This window comes from Podarcis raffonei, chromosome 7 (assembly GCF_027172205.1).
Source record: "Podarcis raffonei isolate rPodRaf1 chromosome 7, rPodRaf1.pri, whole genome shotgun sequence".
NCBI classification, from domain to species: Eukaryota; Metazoa; Chordata; class Lepidosauria; order Squamata; family Lacertidae; genus Podarcis; species Podarcis raffonei.
Window position 1 is genome coordinate 84417965 of NC_070608.1, and position 20925 is coordinate 84438889.

The window sequence follows — 20925 nt, forward strand, 5'->3', positions numbered from 1 at the left end:
GTTCATCAAACTGCAAAAATTGATGATCTTGTTGAAATGCTATGTTTAGAAAATGCAAATGGGAAGGAAACGCCTATGGTGTGTGGTTTCACCTTTACAGGTGAAGATAAGCCATTTCCTAACAAAACTTTGTATCGTTCTGCTATAGGCAAGCTAAATTTCATTCAAAGAATCTCAAGACCAGATATAACTTATGCTTTTCACTTTCTGGCAAAATTTGTGGAAAAGCCTACTACACAATGTTTCTCTGCTCTTAAGAGAGTGGTAATGTACCTTAAACACACCAAACATTATAGGTTGCAGTTTACAACATGTATTGACAAAGGTTTTGAAATTTTCTGTGATGCATCTCATGCAGTGGAACAAAATAATTGCAGGGGTGTGTCTGGTATGGTGTTTTGTTATAATGGTTGTCCATTTGAATGGAAGTCCCAGACACAAACCATTATTTGTCTCTCCACAACAGAGAGTGAATTATGTGCATGCGTTCAGGCCACTCGTGATGTAGAATGGTATCTGCAAGTATTTGCAGACCTACAGATGCAAGTAACACTACCAGTAAAAGTTTACCTTGATTCCCAGAGCGGACTTGCTATCCTGTGTTCAGAGACCAATACGCAGCGCACTAGAGTCTTAAGGTTACGTTTACAGTTTGTAAAGAAACTAATTGCTGACGAAATGATTGTATTTGAATATGTTCCAGGTGACAATCAAATTGCGGACATTTTTACTAAAGCACTTCCAAAGGTTACACATGAAAGACATGTACAAAATATGCTTTATGTTTTTGTTCCACAATGATGAACCGCAGGGGAAATGTTGAATGGTTTATTTAAATGTAAAGGTTCATCATTGTTGCACCCAATGTGTATGTCTTTAAGGGGCCAGAGCAAGGGCCAGAGTAAGATAACGAGACCCAGCTTTACAGCTGTGAAGCATAGCAGGTGCTGCTGAGTTGTATTTGATTAAGGTGTGTCAGCATCTGGGTGTAGTATATAAGGAGCAGCACCTAGCTCTGCCATTACCCTGGGGGATGGGTTGGTGGTTGGGTCTGGTTTGGTTGTTAATGTACTTAGTGTAAAAGGAGTTTTTGTTTTTCTTATTAAAACCTAGTTTAAGTTATTTTTGAGTCCTTTATTTTTTAATGCATGGTCTCCCCAGCAAGCTCTCTGCAGCGTTACCATACTGCAAACAGCCAACACAGATTTGCTTTTCTTGGACCTCGGAACTTTACCCTCTTACCTAGGAGTAAGCCTCATGGAAGTGAATAGGACTTACTTTTGAGTAGCTATGTATAGGATTACCCTCTTAGTGATGCACCACGTATCTTCACTATTAAAATTCCCCACCTTCTTGAGCTGTCAGTCATTAATTAAACAAGACCACATTTATAGCTTTTTGCACACAGTGTTTGCTACTACATGAGGAATATTGTCTGGTCATCTTAAGAACACCTCCCTTATCTCTGCCTCTCTTACAGTGAAAGTGCCCACATTCTCATTTCTGTATGAATGAAATACTGCCCTTCTCACAGACTTTTCCCTTAGCTGAATAGAAAAAATATGCATTAGGTAAAGCGTTTGGAAAAGGGAAAAGAATAGGATACTTTATAAGACTGGGGGTTGCCAATATGATGCTCTCCACGTATTGTTGGAGAACAACTCCTATCACCCGCTGCCTGACCATGGATTGCAGTGGCTTGGTTCTGCAACATCTGAAAGCACCACATTTGCTATCCCTGCACTCAATAATTGAAAAGTCCAGAAATCAATAATTATCTTCTTTATAAAAGACATCTGAAGGCAGCCCTGTTTAGGGAAGTTTTTAATATTTAATGCTGCATTGTTTTTAACACTTGATTGGAAGCCGCCCAGAGTGGCTGGGGAAACTCAGCCAGATGGGCGTGGTATAAAGAATAAATTATTATTAATTATTATTATTATTATCCAAAGAATTGTATCAGTTATTTATTGTTAAATATTCTTATAGGATATCATAGGGCTGTGTGTGTGTGTGTGTGTGTGTGGATGGATAGACAGATAGATAGATCTCACACATACACATATAAATTTAAACGACTGTTGATCCCACACAATACTTTTTTATTTATTTCAGGAAGGAACTTCTGCCATGGAGAATCTGAATGAAATGCAGTGCATGTGGTTCCAAACAGAATGCGCTTTAGCTTTTCAGAGACTAGGGAAATATGGAGATGCCTTGAAAAAGTGCCATGAAGTGGAGAGGGTAAGTAGGTAAACAGATTGCTTTTTACCGCTTCTCATAAGCAACATGAGCTTTGTTAACTTGCCATCTGCTTTAGAGTTGCCAAAACACTTACCCGTATTTTTCGCTCTATAACACGCACCCGACCATAACACGCACATAGTTTTTAGAGGAGGAAAATCCGTAGGCATGCCACCCGTAGGCATTCCCTCCATAACACGCACAGACATTTCCCCTTACTCTCTAGGAGGAAAAAAGTGAGTGTTATGGTGAAAAAAATACGGTATTTCGAAAAAGCTGTAAGCACACCTAGGAAGCTGCCTTATTTGTCCATCTAGTAAACTGCATCATAAAAAATAGTATCCTCTTTTCTTTTCTTTTAAAGCACTTTTTTGAGATAACAGATGATCAATTTGACTTCCACACCTACTGCATGAGAAAGATGACACTCCGTGCCTATGTGGACCTCTTGAGGTTGGAAGACGTTCTCAGGCAACATGCCTTTTACTTCAAGGCGGCTCGCTCAGCAATTGAAATCTACCTGAAGCTATATGATAATCCGCTAGCCAATGAAAGCAAAGAACAAGAAGTAAATTCAGGTACTGAAGCAATAATTAAGATAGTGTGAGTATAAAAAGCTTTGTACAGAAGTGTTCACTGCTGAAAATGTGGTGGTATATGTAAAGGAAACTTATTTAAACAGTGCTGGGGAGAATCATCTGCTGAACTGGATGTAAAAATAGCTTAATAATCAGTGCAGTATTAAGAATTTAAAACAGGGATTGCCAGCCTTTTTGTGCCCACATACACATTTGAAAAGGGACGCGGATGGCGCTGTGGGTAAAACCTCAGTGCCTAGGACTTGCCGATCGTCAGGTCGGCGGTTCGAATCCCCGCTGCGGGGTGCGCTCCCGTTGCTTGGTCCCAGCGCCTGCCAACCTAGCAGTTCGAAAGCACCCCCGGGTGCAAGTAGATAAATAGGGACTGCTTACTAGCGGGAAGGTAAACGGCGTTTCCGTGTGCTGCACTGGCTCGCCAGAGCAGCTTCGTCACGCTGGCCACGTGACCCGGAAGTGTCTGCGGACAGCGCTGGCCCCCGGCCTCTTAAGTGAGATGGGCGCACAACCCTAGAGTCTGTCAAGACTGGCCCGTACGGGCAGGGGTACCTTTACCTTTTTACACATTTGAAAACTGGGAAAACTGATTGCCATGCATACACCACAACCGTTGAACACACCTAAATCTGTTCTGTTGGCTGCTGCAGGCACCAAGTTGATGGACCCTGATCCAGCACAGAATTTAGATGGTTGAAAATCTTCATTTTAGGGTTATTGTTGTTTTTTCAAATTGTTTTTATTTGATTTTACAAATATACATTTATAACAAAACCAAATACATATCCATATAGAGAGATTTTTCTGAATCTCAAGACTTCCCCCATCCCCTCTGTGGGGCCTATTGTCAACATTTTCAACGGCATATTATTTCATAGTCTATATTTTGTACCTATGCATATTATCCATAGTATTTGTTACATTACAAGTGAGATTAAAATCCTGCTAATGTTTTCATCAGCTCTCCTAAGTAAATTATAATTTCCCCCCATTCTTTCTTGAAGTTTTTGTCTTCTTGATCCCTGAGCTTTCCGGTCAGTTTTGCCATTTCGGCGTAGTCGGTAACAGCTTGGTTTGCCATTCCTCTCTGGTGTGGGGACTCTTTCTTTCCATCATTTTAGTTTTCTTAAGTGATTGCAGGCAAAAGTTTGATGTGTATGTTAAGTTACTGCTAAAGTCTTGTTAATTGGAAAAGGATGTTTTGACATTGCTTCCGTCGGTCAGACTATCAAGCTGCTGTTTGGGGCCTCCTCTGTTGTGGCTTTTACACTTGGCCTCATTTTCTCTGAGTTGATAAAACTGTATCTGGGCTACACCTCTTCAGATGGCAAACAGGGGTTCACATTATATATGTTCCTGTTCACCAAAAAAAAATTAAATGGAGGGACATTTGATCATGTGAGCCAAAACCTGCTAAACTGCATCAGCAACTGAGAAGAGCGTCAGCATCTGGCCCTTCTGGTCCACCAGAGGAAGAGCCAGGCCAACAAGGATTTAAAGGAATGACCTCGGAAGAAGGTTCGATTACTTCGGCACTAGAGAAAATATTTGGAACTTTGGAAAAAGTAAGTAAGCAACTTGAACAAAATACTTTAAGGATTAACAATTTGGGGCAGAAAGTGAATTCTAACACAGACTCCATTGAGAAAAATACAAGTTCTATTGAGAAACTGCTGCAGGAAGCTGCATTAAACCGTAAGACGGCCCAAGAGGCGAAGCAAATAGCAGAGGAGGTAAAGGGAGAGATATCACCAATACACAGAAGGTTGGATGATCACAAATCGAAGCTGTCTATGTTTGAACTAAGAGATAAACAGACTAATTTGAGGATCAGGTCAGTACCAGAACGTGAAAAAGAGAGTCTAAGTGAATTTCTTACGCAGCAATTTACAGAATTTTGGGAGTTAGACGAAGAAAAGCCAGACTTCAAGATAGTAAGCGCTTTCAGACTTGGAAGAGGAGGGAGGAAGAAGGGTGAGAGACTGTTTGATCTCCCTCCGATCGAAAGAAGAGAGGGATAAAATACTGAATTTGCATTTTCAAAAGACTCTTGAGATAGATGAGGCTAGGATTGAGATTTTTAAAGATATCCCAAAATATTTATTGGAATTGAGAGCTAACTACGGAGACTTGGTAGCCTTGTTGAGAGGTAACCGAATTCTATTTAGGTGGGAATTTCCCCAAGGCCTATTTTTTACCTTCAAAGGGAAAAAGGTCAAAATTAGAACAGTGGAAGACAAGGAGAAATTCTTGAAAGACCATGAAGAGGATTTGCAAAAAGGGACAGGAGAAGAGCCAGGAGTACCATCACTACCTTTGGGTTCCGAGAAACCACCGTCTGACGAAGAACAACTGCTGGGAGCAGTTGGAGGAAAGTAAAACAAACACATCATGTCTCTGCAACTTTTAAGCTGGAACATTCATGGTTTGAACTCCCCGGAAAAAAGAAGAAGGATATTTCATATATTGAAAAAGGAACAATTGGACTTGATTTGTTTACAGGAAACGCATGTGATAAGGCTACACAGGAAACTTTTGATAAATAAAAGATTGGGCCAAGAATTTATCTCATCTGACAAAGTTAAAAAGAGAGGAGTGGTAATTTATGCAAAAGAGAGCCTATCACCGAAATTTGTTTTTAAAGATGAACAAGGAAGAATTTTGGCAATTGAAATTCAAACATAAGGAGAAAAATATTTAATTATAGGAGTCTACGCACCAAATGAGGGGAAATCTGAATTTTTTAAGAAGTTGCATGAGACATTGCTGGACTATATGGACTACAACATTATTATGATGGGAGATATGAATGGGGTGGTATCTACGAATATGGATAAATCATACAGACAGGTAGTTACAAATGATGGCAGACTACCGAAAACCTTCTTTGAAATGACTGACAATATGGACTTGACTGACATCTGGAGAGTGAAGAACCCCTTGGGTAGAGAGGGAACCTTCTTCTCTGAAGCTAAAATGACATGGACAAGAATTGACCAAATTTGGACAACTAGAGGACTGGCACCCAAAATTTAAAAAGTAAAAATTTGCCCTAAAACTTGCTCTGACCACAATGCTGTGAGAATGGAGATGAAATTAACACCAACCGGTTCCTTCAGATGGAGGATGAACGACACCTTGTTTAGAGACCAGGAGATTATAAAAAAGGCCCCAAAAACTTTGAGAGACTATTTTGAGATAAATTTAAACACTACTACTGGAAAAAGAGTAGTATGGGACGCAAGTAAAGCAGTCATGAGGGGATTCTTAATTCAACAGAATGCAATTAAGAAGAGATCTCAAAATGAGAAAAAAGACAAAATTTTAGACAAAATTAAAGAGGCTGAAAAGAAATTGAGAGTGAAACCCAAATCACAAGAGATTCTGAGAGAAATAAAGTTATATCAAGTGCAATATACGAAAATGATGAACCAGGAAGTTGAATGGAAAATTAAACAGATGAGACAAAGGACATTTGAGTCGGCTAATAAATGTGGAAAATTGTTAGCTTGGCAAATGAAGAAAAGACAAAAGCTCAATACTATTACAAATTTGGAGATAGAAGGGAAAAGCATCCAGAATCCAGTGGAAATTAGGAATTGCTTCCATAGATATTTTAAACAGTTATATACACAGGGACCACAGAAAGAATTTGATATAGACCAATTTTTGAAAACTAATGGACTGCAGAAAATCTCTCAAGAAAATAAGTTGATGTTGAACTACAAGATTACAGAACAGGAGGTGGAAGGTGCCATACAGAACATGCAATTGGGCAAGTCCCCAGGACCAGATGAAATAACTGCAAAATACTACAGAACTTTGAAAGACTGTGTAATTCAACCATTGAAGGAGATTTGCAATGAAATTATGGAGGGGAAAGAAGCGCCTGAGTCGTGGAAGGAAGCTTATATTACACTCATACCGAAAAGTGAGTCTGAAAAGACACAACTTAAGAATTACCGACCCATATCCCTGTTGAATGTGGATTACAAAATTTTTGCTGACATTTTGGCTAATAGGCTAAAAAGGGTATTAGCTGAATAAATACATAAAGACCAAGCTGGCTTTCTCCCGGGTAGACACTTGTCTGACAATACAAGGAATATTATCAATATTTTGGAAAAGCTGCAAGTGAATTTCAACACCAAAGCAGTTTTAATTTTTGTTGATGCGGAGAAAGCCTTTGACAATATATCTTGGAGATTTATGAAGAAAAATCTTCAGGGGATGGGGGTCGGTCAGGGGTTTGAAAATGGTATAAGTGCAATTTACTCAGAACAAAAAGCTAAGTTAATAGTTAATAATGTGGTTACAGAAGAATTTAAGATAGAGAAAGGGACACGACAAGGTTGCCCAATTTCCCCATTGCTTTTTATTTCAGTCCTGGAGGTTCTGCTAAACATGATCAGAAGGAATACAGGTCGGAGCTAAACATTACAAATTGAAGGCATTTGCAGATGATTTGGTATTGACGGTACAGGAGCCAGAATCTAGTGCTAAAAGAGCTTTAGAATTGATACAAGAATTTGGTCATGTGGCAGGATTTAAGCTGAATAAGTTAAAAACTAAAGTCCTTGAGAAAAATCTAACGCCAATAGAGAAAGAAAGGTTTCAGAAGGAGACAGGGTTAACATTGGTAAAGAAAGTAAAATATTTAGGGGTTAATATGACGGCTAAAAACTTGAACTTATTTAAAGACAATTATGAGAAATGTTGGTCAGAAGTGAAAAAAGATCTAGAAATATGGTCAAATTTGAAGCTTTCCTTGTTAGGCCGAATTGCAGCTATAAAGATGAATGTATTGCCAAGAATGTTGTTTTTGTTTCAATCTTTACAGATTTTAGACAAAATGGACTGTTTCAAGAAGTGGCAGAAAGATATTTCTAGATTTGTCTGGCAGGGCAAGAAGCCCAGAATTAAATTTAAGATATTAACTGATGCAAAGGAAAGAGGTGGATTTGCCCTGCCAGACTTGAAACTCTATTATGAATCGGCAGCATTTTGCTGGCTGAAAGAATGGCTGCTTCTTGAGAACACTGACATTTTGGATTTGGAAGGTTTTAATAATGTTTTTGGGTGGCATGCATATTTGTGGTATGACAAGGTTAAAACTCACAAAGCATTTAAAAATCATATTGTCAGGAAAGCATTGTTTAATGTCTGGATAAGATACAAAGATTTATTGGAGAATAAAACCCCAAGGTGGTTGTCACCAATGGAAGCAAAGGCTCAAAAAAAGCTCAATATGGAGGCCAAATGGCCAAAATATTGGGAAATCCTGGAACAAGATGGAGATAAACTGAAATTGCAGAGTTTTGACAAATTAAAAGATAAAGTGTGAGATTGGCTTCATTACTATCAAATAAGGGAAGCTTATAATTTGGACAAAAAAATTGGCTTCCAGGTGGAGAAATCAAAATTGGAAATAGAATTGTTAGAACCAAAAACAAAGATACTTTCGAGAATGTATAACTTGCTGTTGAAATGGAATACTCAAGATGAAACGGTTAAATCTGCTATGATTAAATGGGCACAGGATCTTGGTCATAATATTATGTTTGCTGACTGGGAACAGTTGTGGACCACTGGTATGAAATTCACGGCATGTAATGCCTTAAGAGAGAATATTATGAAAATGATATATAGGTGGTACATGACACCAGTCAAGCTAGCAAAAATCTATCATTTGCCCGATAACAAATGTTGGAAATGTAAAGAAAATGAAGGTACATTCTTTCACCTTTGGTGGACATGCCCAAGGATAAAGGCTTTCTGGGAAATGATATATAATGAAATGAAAAAGGTATTTAAATATACCTTCTTGAAGAAACCAGAGGCCTTTCTCCTGGGCATAGTCGGCCAATTGGTGCCAAAGAAGGATAGAACTTTCTTTATGTATGCAACTACAGCAGCAAGAATACTCATCGCAAGGTCTTGGAAGACACAAGATTTACCCACTCTGGAAGAATGGCAGATGAAAGTGATGGACTACCGTATTTTTCGCACCATAGGACGCACCGGACAATAGGACGCACCTTGTTTTAGAGGGGGGAGAACAAGGGAAAAAAATTCTTCCGCTCTCTGCCCAGCGCCCCTTCAGCGAAGCGGCAGGAAGCGCTGCGCAGAGAGTGGGAGAATTTCCCCCCTCTTGTTTTCCCGCTCTAAAACAAGGTGCCGTTTAAGGTGCGTTCAGGCGGCTACCTTGGAAGCCTGGAGAGCTAGAGGGGTCAGTGCGCACCGACCCCTCTCGCTCTCCAGGCTTCAGCTTCCTTTTGACCTGCTCTTTGGGGCTGGCGGGGGGAAGCCCACCACCAGCCCCAAAGAGCAGGTCAGGGAGCAGCGGAAAGGCGCAGCGGAGAGGCTGCTGCCATAGTCACGCGTCACTTCTCCAGCTGGGAGAGGGTCGCGGGGCTATGGCTTCTTTAGCCCCACACGCGCTCTCCCGGCTGGAGAGGTGACGCACGGCTATGGAGGCTCCTGCCATAGCCGCGCGTCACCTTTCCAGCCGGGAGAGGGTCGCGGGGGGCTGCTTTAGCTCCGTGCGCGCTCTCCTGGCTGGAGAGGTGACGCGCGGCTATGGAGGCTCCTGCCATAGCCGCGCGTTACCTCTCCAGCCGGGAGAGGGCCGCAGGGCTATGGTGTCTTTGCTCCATAGGACGCACACACATTTCCCCTTCATTTTTGAAGGGGAAAAAGTGTGTCCTATAGAGCGAAAAATACGGTATATGGAGTTGGCGGAAATGACTGGCAGAATCTGAGACCAGGGAGAAGAGTCAGTGGAAGAAGATTGGAGGAAATTTAAAGACTATTTACAGAAACATTGCAAAATTAATGAATGTTAAAATGATGTTGGAATGGACTTAAGTGGACTTAGTAATAAGACCAGTAAGAGTATGTAAAAATGGTAGGACAATTGGTTAAGGTATAAACTTGGGAATTTGATGAAAATTAACTTAAATGTGATAATGAAAAGGGGTAAGGATATGCTGAACTAATGTTATGATTGGGAATACAAAAAAGGGAGGCGTGAGGAGGTCTAAGAAATAAGCTAAGGAGAACTTTGGAAAAGTGAGAAAATTGAGTTGGTTTTTAATTTTTGTCTTTTCTTTTTTCTTTTTTCTCTTTTTTGATGTATTTTTTGTAGTCTTTTGTTCTTGTATGTATTCTTTTTGTTTCTGTTTGTGAAAACTTTAATAAATATTCTATAAAAAAAACAAAAAACAAAACCTGCTATCTAAAGCGGTATGTATCAGACAAAGCCTTGCCACTTGAATGAGAAGGCCCTTGGTTTTCATCCTTTGTTGTGCAGTTGAAGGAAAGGTGATGGTAGAACTTTTAGCCCTTAACTGAAATGTGCTACAATAAAACGCTTTCCTCTGGTGTTCACAGAACCACGTGTCATTTAGATCACTGCAGAAAGGAAAATCTGTTGTTGCTTCAAGCAGCAAAAGCATTCACGTATGATGCTTCTGTTTGCTTCCCTGTCAGAAAATATAGCTCTCTTAACTCACTGATGCTCCTGTGCATACGTAGGCTGAGACCTATATAAATTTATAGGCGTTCACACTTTTCTCCATTGTGCAAACTGAAATTTACTCCTACAGTCTGCTTCCTATCTTTTAACCATAGCATATCTACCTCTTATCCCAAAATTGCTACGTTTTTTTGAGAAATTTTGATGAGGGACCTTGCCAAAAAGTTTCTGAAGCTGAAGCACATAGTGTGAACTGGAGTGCTTATAGCTAGCTTTTAAGAATCCTGAAGGTTTATTTAAACAATAAATTAGAGATACTTCTTTTATTTGTTTATTTTGTGTTTTTGTATTGTAAAGGCATTTAATGAAGTGATATTTAAATATGACACTATATTTTTTTAATAAACCCAGCATTTCGTATGGTTTGTAAATCTATTGTAGAAAACCTTTCGGCCAAAGAACTTAAGAAGATGCTTAGTAAGCAAAGACGAGCACAGAAGAAAGCTAAACTGGAAGAGGAGAGAAAGCATGCAGAGCGAGAGAGGCAGCAGAAGAACCAAAAGAAGAAGCGAGAGGAGGAAGAGGAAGAAACCAGTGGTCCCAAGGAGGAATTAGTTCCTGAAAAACTGGAAAGGGTAGATTTGTTTCTCCTTTTCTGTATTTGTTAATCATCGCATATTCAAAACCTTCTTCACTGTGCCATATCAAACCAAAATATTTACAGGAAGGTTGACGTCAGTTAACTCACTGGCCTGGCATGTAGACTGCACATATGATTTTCACAATCTTGGATTCACATGTGCTGTCTCAAATGTGCCACCTGATCAAGCACATTCTGGGGGATGTACATGACTGATCAGATGACAGACACATTGTACCTGCTGGGAGAGGGGCATCAAGATCAAAGCAAGCATTTTGCTGCTTTGCTTCTGAACTTTTAAGAGTTCTGTGAAACTTGGTTTTGCTCACATAATTCTCTTCCACTGGGCTCCTGTTCCAAACCTTTCTTGGTATCATTATGTTTGTTCAGCAGAGTTGGCTTTTAATTCCTTCCTGTGTTTCATCTATTGAGTGTTGTTCTCAAGAGTAGGCCTTATGGTCCTACATTTGTTCCCTCAACTTTGTCCCATCTTCCTTGCTACAGGAGAAGTGAACAGTCACATTGAGAAATCCCCTGTCTGAATAACAATGGGGTTATTTAGGTAGGGCATTAAGTTCTCTGCCCAGTGATGATGACAGAGCAGGGAGCCTGTTAACCTGAAACTAGCTTTCAGTTTCCCTCTATAGGGTGGATCCCAGGGAGAAAATGAACAGCTGTTGGGCATTTTGTAATTCCTAAAGTACCATTATATTGTAGTTGTTGGGATAGCTCGAAGTTACGTCCAAGATGCCAAGCTCCTTCTTAAGTATTTATACAACTCAACCTGTTTCATTGACTAGCTGTCTTTTGGAAGAGCGGGTAACTACGATAAACACTATTAAATACATTGTGTGCAAAAATGTATCAGTACGATTAATGCAAGCTTGATCTTTAGAGACTTTTTGGGTATGACTCCAGTTTATAACTAACTTGAATTTCTTTTGGCAGGTTGGCAATCCATTAGAGGAAGCAATTAAGTTCCTTATACCACTTAAGAATCTTGCGGCTGATAACATAGACACACATCTTTTAGCATTTGACATTTATTTAAGGAAAGGTAAAGTATATGTAATTGTGAAACAGGATTGTGAAATAAGAGGATGATTTTGTAATAGTTACAGGTGTAGATTTATCCATTGTTAGTTTTCAGGTTACCTGTAACACTAGTCATCACTGGGCTTGACTTACTGGGTTTTCCATTGTCTCACCTTGGTCACAACTATCCGGCGCTGCTGCTCAAATTATTCAGTTTTCTTATTGCTCTCTGCACATAATGCCTGTTCTTAAATCCCTGCACTGGCACCCTTTTTGCTCCCAGTTTCTGCGCAAGCTTCTTATCAAGGCCTCCCTCTTCCCCCACCCCCTTGTCTATCCATTTTTATACACCAACATATTCCTGTATTTTGGTTTCATTGGTCCAGCTCCACAATCCTCGGGTGTCCAAATGTATCCTGCCACCTCAAACAACACCATTTCTTATTTGCTGCCACTTACGCCTGAAACTTCCTCCCCATCGACCATCTCCCCTGTTTCATTCAAATCCTCCTCCTCACCCTTTCTGCGATGCTTTTGCTACACTGTCATCATTCTCATAACCTATAGCTTAAATAACTTCACATTCAGCCTGTCTATCCCTGCCTCCATTCACCTGCCCCTTCTCTGTTGTCTGCCTCAGGCCTGTTTCTTGGTTGTAAGCCCCCGTAATGGGCTGGCTGGGCACAGAGGAGCGGTGGGAGGCATCAGCTGGGAGACCCCCAAGGGAATCCCCAGGGGAAGAAGGCTCAGAGCCAGGGGACTGGTGATGGAATGGCAATGAGAGGTCAGAGGGAGAAGAAGGAGCAGATTTGGGAGGAGGTGGTGTCAGAAGAAGAAGTAACAGGGTTTAGTGAGCAGGAAGAATCTGTGGCAGAGAACAGTTCAGACTCCGAGGCTGAAGCAGAGGCTGGAGAAGATGGTCAAGAGGCAGAGGGGAGACAGGTTCCTGAAGAAGCCAGGGAGTCTCCCCGTCCTGGTGCAACCACTTCTCTCCCCCTGGTCATCTAGAACACGCAGAGAAATGAAGAGCAGAACAGAGGTTGGTTGTGCGCAGAGACAGTCTATGACTGCTTGGGAAAGGCCTTGGAGACCAGCGGGACCTTCCGTCTTCGCAACTGCCTCATTCAGGCAAGACCTACTGGGAAGAGTTGCTCAGACTACTAGGCCTGCGCTTTTGGGGCTTCTCTGAATAAAGAGTTAACTTCTCTGACACTATTTTTTATTGCTGACCCACGTTTGACTTCAGCTCCTGGCAGCCCCATAGGGCAGGAACCTGGCCTTGCCTTGTTCATAAGCTGTCAGGTGCATCTATAAATAATACGAGGTCTCCTTTATTTTGCCTGTGACACATGAGTGAGAGTGTGTGTGCAGAATGGTTGTAACACAGCAATACAAACAGATTATTCAAATGTAAATAACATTATAAAAACTAGTTCTTTATTCTTGTATTTATGCAGGAAAGTTTCTCTTAATGTTGCAGTCGGTTAAAAGAGCTTTTGCTATTGACAGTAATAACCCGTGGCTACATGAATGTTTAATTAAATTCTCCAAATGTGGTAAGTATAAGATAAATCTGCTGTTTGCATGCTGTAAAACTGTGCTTGGAACACTGAGGTACAGTCTTGTCAGATGGTAACAACTATGTGCTTTGTTGTTGTTTTTCTTTTTTAGTGTCTGATCATAGTAATTTGCCAGAAATTGTGAACAAAGTCCTAACCCAAGAAATGCAGAAGATTTTTATTAGTAAAGATTTGGAAAATTTCAATGAAGAATTTCTCAGACGCAATTCTACCTCCATACGGCATCTGCTATCAGGTTGGTTTATTTGTGTTTTAAAGGATGACATTATGCCAAGCCTGTGTTTTATTGTAGGACTTGGAGCAGGTTCAGGAGAAGAGCCCTGCTCCACAGACCAAAGGTCCATCTAGCCCAGGACTCTGCCCCTGACAACCATAAACCTCTAGGAGGCTCCTAAGAAAGATTGAAGGCAGCCTGAAGTTGGTCAGTCACCATGAATTCAAGTTCTTTAAGGTCCTCTGTCTTCTAAAGCTGGTGACAATCGTTCAGATAAAACAAGATGCTCTGGCTCATTAGAGACTTCCTGGTTTATTCACTCCATACCCTCCAAGTGTCCCTATATTCCAGGGACAGTGCCGAAATTACGAAAGCTATTCCGGGTTTTTTATTTGATCCCGGAATGTCCCTGTTCTCTGCTTATGCTGCCGCCGCCAAGGTTAGGGGAGGAGGAGGTGGTTCTTGGCCTGAGCTGCGACGTTGCAAGGGAGCATCCCATTGCCTCTCTCTGGTCGCTGGTGCTAGCCTCCTCCCCTGGGCTGCTCAAAGTGGCTGCTGGAGAGCAGGCGAGGAGGAGGGACTGCGGAGACTGCAGGGCCGCCCTGGGCAGGAAGAAAGGGGAAGCAGAACAGAGTACAAGGAATCTTGATTTTTCTTTTTTAAGCTGAAATGATGTTTATTTAAATCTGAGCCCATGGAGAAGTCCTTATGCTACCAGCACACAAGCTCCACCAACTTCTTTTATTTTTTCTTCTGCTTTTCTGCTGAAGAACTTTGCTTTTGCAACCGCAGGCTGTTTGGGCAGTTTCCCCTTGCCCAGGACTGTATAATAACCTGAGCGCACAACATCAATTACAGGTGATAATCTGGCTGGATTTTTGGCATACTTGAGCCTTGTCTGCTCACTAACAAGCGCCCACAGTTTTTCCAGGTTGACTGTGGGACAGAAGTGCTGGTTTTTCTTCAAGTGGTAATCCTTTCCAAAATAACCAGGATGGTATCTATCAAAGTTAATTATTGTGGTGGTGCAGACCTCCAGCATTACCACATCCTCCAGGAAGCTTTCTACGCTTACCAATACGACCATGGCCATGGCTGACGTGACCTCACAGTTTCCTGGTCTTCCTCAGCCTTGAAGGCATCTTGGCGGCTCCAAGGAGATAAAGGAAAAGAGTGCTCCTCTCGTGAGATTTCACGGAAAGGAAGAAGTCTTGAATTTTAAAAACAATGCTTTGTGTGTCCGTGTCTAATCTTGCCCCTTTCTAAAATTTATGTATTGGTTTGTGTTTTTCTTTCTGCAAATCTACCAAAGAATAAAATAAAATTGGGATTAAGGGGTTTTCGCAGGACGGTGGAGGGGGTATCTCTCGTCTGCTGTTGCTCCACAGCCATTAGTATTCGGAGGCGGAGTACCTCTGAACATGGAGGTCCCATGTAATCAGTATGACTCATAGCTATGCTACATTTCTTCTCCATGAATTGGAGAATTTGGCAAACACTCCAGCTGGTGGCAATGAACTCCATAACTTGGGTGAAGCAGCCCTTCCACCGTCCGGAATGTGCTGCTGGTCAGTTTCATTAGATGATTCCTAGCATTATCACTTCCACGTTCAGAAGGAAGGAAAGTCTAAATCAGGCATGGCCAAACTTGGCTCTCCAGATGTTTTGGGACTACAACTCCCATCATCCCTAGCTAATAGGACCAGTGGTCAGGGATGATGGGAATTGTAGTCCAGAAACATCTGGAGGGCCAAGTTTGACCATGCCTGGCGTAAATGAAGACTGTGAGAATTTGAAAAAATATTGTTAATTGTTGTCTTCATCATTTTGCAGTTTTATATATGTGTTTAGTCTACCACCAGACTTTATGGGCTGAGGATTTCCATCTCTGTCGTCCCCATTGTCTTCTATTATTAGAATGTCTTCCCCCATTACTTCATCAGGTCTTTCCCATGGGATTTTCTTACTCTATTATCTTTTTCTTTTGTGTGGTGTGTATTCTTAGTGGCTTCCGAACCGTAACTCACAATGTCAGGTCGTTAGCATGGATCTTGCTACATTTGCTGCCCTTTAAAAGTCATGTTTATTGTTAAATACACAGCCAAATTACAAAGCTTAATTACTGTAATGAGGTAACTGTGGATAATTGAACTTAATTTTCTCTTGTCTTCATTAATTGCTTTAGTACCTGTGGCAAATAAAAAATATATTCAGATTTTGTGTCATGGTTCACCTTTAATTTAGACTTATTGGAGTTCAATGTATAATGGTTGCAGTAAGAATTTGAAGTCAAGATACCCAGTTCTGAGTGAAGTAAGGTTTTTCCCCTCCCACAACCTCAGAAAAATTGAGGTCATATTTTGCTGGCTTCTCTCTGGCCGTACTGTAGCTTAGGCTGGACCTATTGATATAAATTGGGGTGGCCTTTGATGGCGTTATGGGTGAATTTACTTTCTTGAGCTTCTTTGAATCCAGTATGGTGAACTTTGCTTTGTTGTAACTTGCTGATTTGACAGTCCTTGTTGCCTTGCTATGATTTCAAGTTTTGTTTTTTTTACAATGCGCACAATGCATGTTTAGTATTGGTGAAAACTGAAGCAAAACATATCATTAAGTTCTCCCTTTGAATGGTTTCTCTGTTCATTAATCTATGCCACTTCTTTATCAGGTGCCAAGATGATGTATTTCCTGGACAACTCAAGACAAGAGAAAGCTATTGGCATTGCAACTAAACTAGATGAAACTATGACGGATAAAAATGTGAAGGTAATTCAATATTACAATTGTGAAACTGAAGTTTCTAGATAGTATGCCGTTGTGAATAGTGCATGAGGTAACATGTACATGAGCAGGTGTGGGGAACCTTTAGCCCATGGATAGGCAAATTATGGCCCAGGGGCCGAATCCGGCCCAATCGCCTTCTAAATCCAGCCCTCAGACGGTCCGGGAATCAGCGTGTTTTTACATGAGTAGAATGTGTGCTTTTATTTAAAATGCATCTCTGAGTTATTTGTGGGGCCTGCCTGGTATTTTTACAGGAGTAGAATGCGTGCTTTTATTTAAAATGCATCTCCGGGTTATTTGTGGGGCATAGGAATTTGTTCATTTCCCCCCAAAAAATATAGTCCGGCCCCCCACAAGGTCTGAGGGACAGTGGACCGGCCCCCTGCTAAAAAACTTTGCTGACCACTGCTTTAGCCCTTCTTATGTTGTACTGCAACTCCCATCACCCCTGATCATTGGCCATGCTTGCTAGTGTTTATGGGAGTTGTAGTTCAGCTGAAGCTTCCCCATTCCTGTATTAGAGGATAAACAGGAAGGTAAACAGCGTTTCCGTGCGCTCTGGTTTCCGTCACAGTGTCCCGTTGCACCAGAAGCGGTTTAGTCCTGCTGGCCACATGACCCGGAAAGCTGTCTGTGGACAAACGCTGGCTCCTTCAGCCTGAAAGCGAGATGAGCGCTGCAACCCCATAGTCTTCTTTGACTGGACTTAACTGTCCAGGGATCCTTTACCTTACCTATTATAGGATAACACATGGAAGAGAACAGTATTTTGACTTCCAGTGGAAAAGAAAAAAGATCGCAGCAGCAGCTCTACACTTGAGAGAGGAGCTAATAGGGAGGGGTGTCTATGTTGGGATTATTTTGTGGAAGACACCCCAACTTAAAAATAATCCTTTTTTCTATCTTCAGACTTTAACAACAGTTTTGGAATCCTTACTTGATGGCAGTTTTGGAGTCAGCCCCACCCAGAGCGATGAGTATCGGCTGGCCTGCCACAAACTCTTTCCTTTAGCATCTGCATTTGTCTCTCCCACGAAGGAAGATGATGGTAGCTTTGCATCGATCAATCATACAGCCATTCATCACAATGTGCTGTCCAATGAAATTTAAAGCCGAGCAATGAATGGGATTGTGCTCTCTTCCAGACTGGTTGAACACAGTTCAGGGTTTCTACTTCCGAACACATTGGAAAAATTCAAACAGGCAGTTGAATGAAAATGTCCTGTGCTATGAGCTCATTTATCTCAACAGGAGCTGCTGATATTTATGTAGACATCTATCTCTGCATAATACTGGTTATGTTTATATTTGTACAGTTATGGATCTTTTTATCCAAAATCATGGACACAAGAGATTGACCATTCACATGAATGCTGTTACATACTCAAATAATTACAGCCACTTCTTATAAAACCTATTGGATTAGCAAACTTGGCAAGTTAAAAGGGTTATCATACTTGTCCATTGTTTTCAGCTTTTTTATTTGTTTCTTTCAAAGCACAAATCCTAATTATGGGTGAGGGCAATTTTCTGTTTATTTAAAGCATTTTATGGAAACTGTGCTTAATTTGGAGAGCTTATTTGTGTTTTTAAATTGGTATGCTTTTTTTAAAAAAAGCTATAACCTCCTTTTTCTCATAACTATTAGTTTGAACTGTTTATTAAATATTTTTGAACTATTGAATACCCGCTATTACTGTTTAGATACTTGTTTCTTCACCACTTACAATTTTTGAAATATTATTCCACTTTTTGGGGGGGGTGAGGGTACGACAACATAGAATGTGGCCAATCCCAGATAATATGTTATGTTTGAATATGATGTTGAGCTCTGTTAAAACTCACAAGAAGTGAACTTCAGTTTTTGCTGAAGTATTGATTTAAGTGCTATAAAGCAATTAGTGGTTAATATTTACTTTAACAAATTTAAATGAGCACAATTAGTTTGTCTACAAATCACAGTTAATATTTTTCTTTGTATTTTGGTGCATTAATCCAAATGGATTATGTCTACAACATATCAAAGTTCTAAGTCAACCATCTTAAATGTTTTACTTCATGGCATCAATGGCTATTCATGACAACTTTATATAAACTGCTGTCCAAACTTAAAATACACCCTGGCTTGTACAGAAAATCCATTTTCTGAAAAATAATTGAACCAGTTTATTTTCCTTTTTATGGTTAATGTAAATATTTAAGTAATATTACTTAGGCCCTATGCAAAATCCAAGAAGGGAAGTTTTATCAAGACAGACAGTTACCTTGAAGACAGTCTCTTCTGACATCTGTTTAGAATCAATAGTTGAATGAAAAATTCACTGTAAAATAATGCCAACTGATGTAATGCTGTAATAAATTATTTTGTACACATTGGCTCTGGTTTTGTGTTTCTATATATACTGAATGTTTATTTTTATGGGGCCGTGGTCATGAAATCTTTCTTTTAAAAACTATGAAAATGATGACCACAGGATGTTGCCTTAGACCAAATCAGACCATTGCTCCATCTAACTCAATATTGTCTAATCAGTCTGGTAGTAGCTCTCTAAGTTTCCAAATAAGATAATTTCCCCAGCTCTTATCTGAAGACAACAGGGATTAGAAATTGGGGCCTTCTGCATTCAAGGTAAATGTTCTACCACTGAGCTGTGGAATTTTTGAGCCACATGTTGACCTGGAGGGGGTTTCTAGTAGATCAGAACTTACCACCACCATGTGATGGCCTTGTCTGTCAGCAGTGGTTTTCTAAGGCAGAGTTTATCCATCAGGTTATTAGGAAAGATCCACATCTCCCATTATTAAACGTGTGTCAACAACAATAAGAACCTGAAGAACAAGCCTTGTTGGCTGATGAACACTTGTTTCACCTTTGCTAAACATTGGAGAGACTTAGAAGGAAGACTGATTGATTGATTGAATTTACCATATATACCTGAAGGTCTCAGGGCCGTTCACACAACCTCCTCCTGCACTGGTTTAATTTAGCTCTTCTTTCAGATCCAAATGCAGAACACTGGGTTTTGTGAAGGTTTCTCTAGGGTTTCGGTGTTAACTAATTCTAATATCCATTGTGGGTTGTTCATGAATTTCAGTGAGAAAGGAAATATGTAAGAAGTCTCTAAAGAAAACAAGAAAGGCAAAACATGAGTTTTAAAAACAAATGCACACATGCATACACACATATTCTATATTGCTTTGAGGAGCTCACTTCCAGGTCACCGATTCAAAACACAGCTTTTAGACAATAAAGATTATTATTATTGTTGTTGTTGTTGTTGTTAATTATTATGTTAATGCCTTTGTGATTTCTTACGTTAAGATGCCTTCTTGGCTCCCGCTCAAGTTCAGCTGTTAGACATCTGTTCACATTACAAAATCCATAATCGTAGTGAAGTTAGACTGCCAAATTCAGTAGCAGCTTCTGGGTTTGAATTTATCCGATTCTTGTAATATGGTGTAATAGAAGCAGATTGGTAAAAGCTCACTTTCTTGAGTTACCTGCTAAGTCACAGACTTATTTATCTATTTATCTCCTTCCCCTTTTTATGATGATTACCCGCTCTGGGATCCCACAGCTAATTCTTCCCTGATCTCTTCGCTGGCCCAAATAGGACCAACTTAGCCAGCTAGCCCTGGTGATCATCTAATGTTTATTGGATGGATTCCCCCCCAAAATTGTTTTATGAATTCTGAATTTATTGTTATTCACGTTTTATACTGTATTTTAAGCTGTTTTTTGTTGCATCAATTAAGTGTTTTAAATTTGTTAGCTGCCCTGAGCCTGGTTTTCTGAACCGGGAAGGGCGGGGTATAAATAAAATATATTATTATTATTATATTTATTATTATTGATGGCATCCTATAGAATAAAAATTCTCTTAATGCTTACAGTAAGTAAATATAAAAGCAATCTTTTTTGGCTGGAAGGTTCTTGGGGTGATGTTTGCTTTGCACTGAAAGAAGGGACTGCACATTAATGCCTGCTCACCGCAGCTCAGCCCCCTGACCTTGGCTTTCAGCAGAAGAGCTGGAGGGAGATCCATGGGGCAGGAACATGCGGCGCAAGGAGGAGCCTTGGGCAACAGGGCCGCTCAGTCCCAGGAAGGAACCTCCAGGTGTACGGCTGTGCACTTGCATGCTCACTGTTCAGAGCTGCTCCTGGCTCCATTGGGGGGTGGGGGGCAGAGCAAGTGGACCCCTTGGGCATGGAGGCAAAGCGCTTGGAGGGGCCACTCCTTGTAGCCTTCCTTCTCATAGCTGTCAACTGTCCCATATTTGGCGGGAAGCTCCCTTATCCCAGCGCCGTGTCCCGCTGCTGTCCCGGATTGATGATGTCCCTTAAATTTCCCGGATTT

General features: G+C 40.7%; 1 protein-coding gene and 1 pseudogene across 3 annotated transcripts in view; one reads left to right on the forward strand and one right to left on the reverse strand.

Annotated features, from left to right (window-relative positions):
• NAA16 (N-alpha-acetyltransferase 16, NatA auxiliary subunit) overlaps positions 1-18943 on the forward strand; it is a 53853-nt gene extending 34910 nt beyond the window's left edge. Inside the window, exons 13-20 of one of the 3 annotated variants that reach the window (XM_053397245.1) lie at positions 2116-2244; positions 2609-2822; positions 10756-10949; positions 11903-12011; positions 13447-13545; positions 13661-13804; positions 16452-16549; positions 17477-18943. In XM_053397245.1, coding sequence (XP_053253220.1) covers positions 2116-2244; positions 2609-2822; positions 10756-10949; positions 11903-12011; positions 13447-13545; positions 13661-13804; positions 16452-16549; positions 17477-17677 — 1188 coding nt within the window. In that variant the 3' untranslated portion in view covers positions 17678-18943. Of the gene's footprint in view, positions 1-2115; positions 2253-2608; positions 2823-10755; positions 10950-11902; positions 12012-13446; positions 13546-13660; positions 13805-16451; positions 16550-17476 lie in introns of those variants that run through there. The other 2 variants (XM_053397246.1, XM_053397247.1) reach the window with 2 other exon arrangements.
• LOC128417973 (60S ribosomal protein L27a-like) lies at positions 14441-14940 on the reverse strand (annotated as a pseudogene).
• Positions 18944-20925: the final 1982 nt, after the last annotated feature.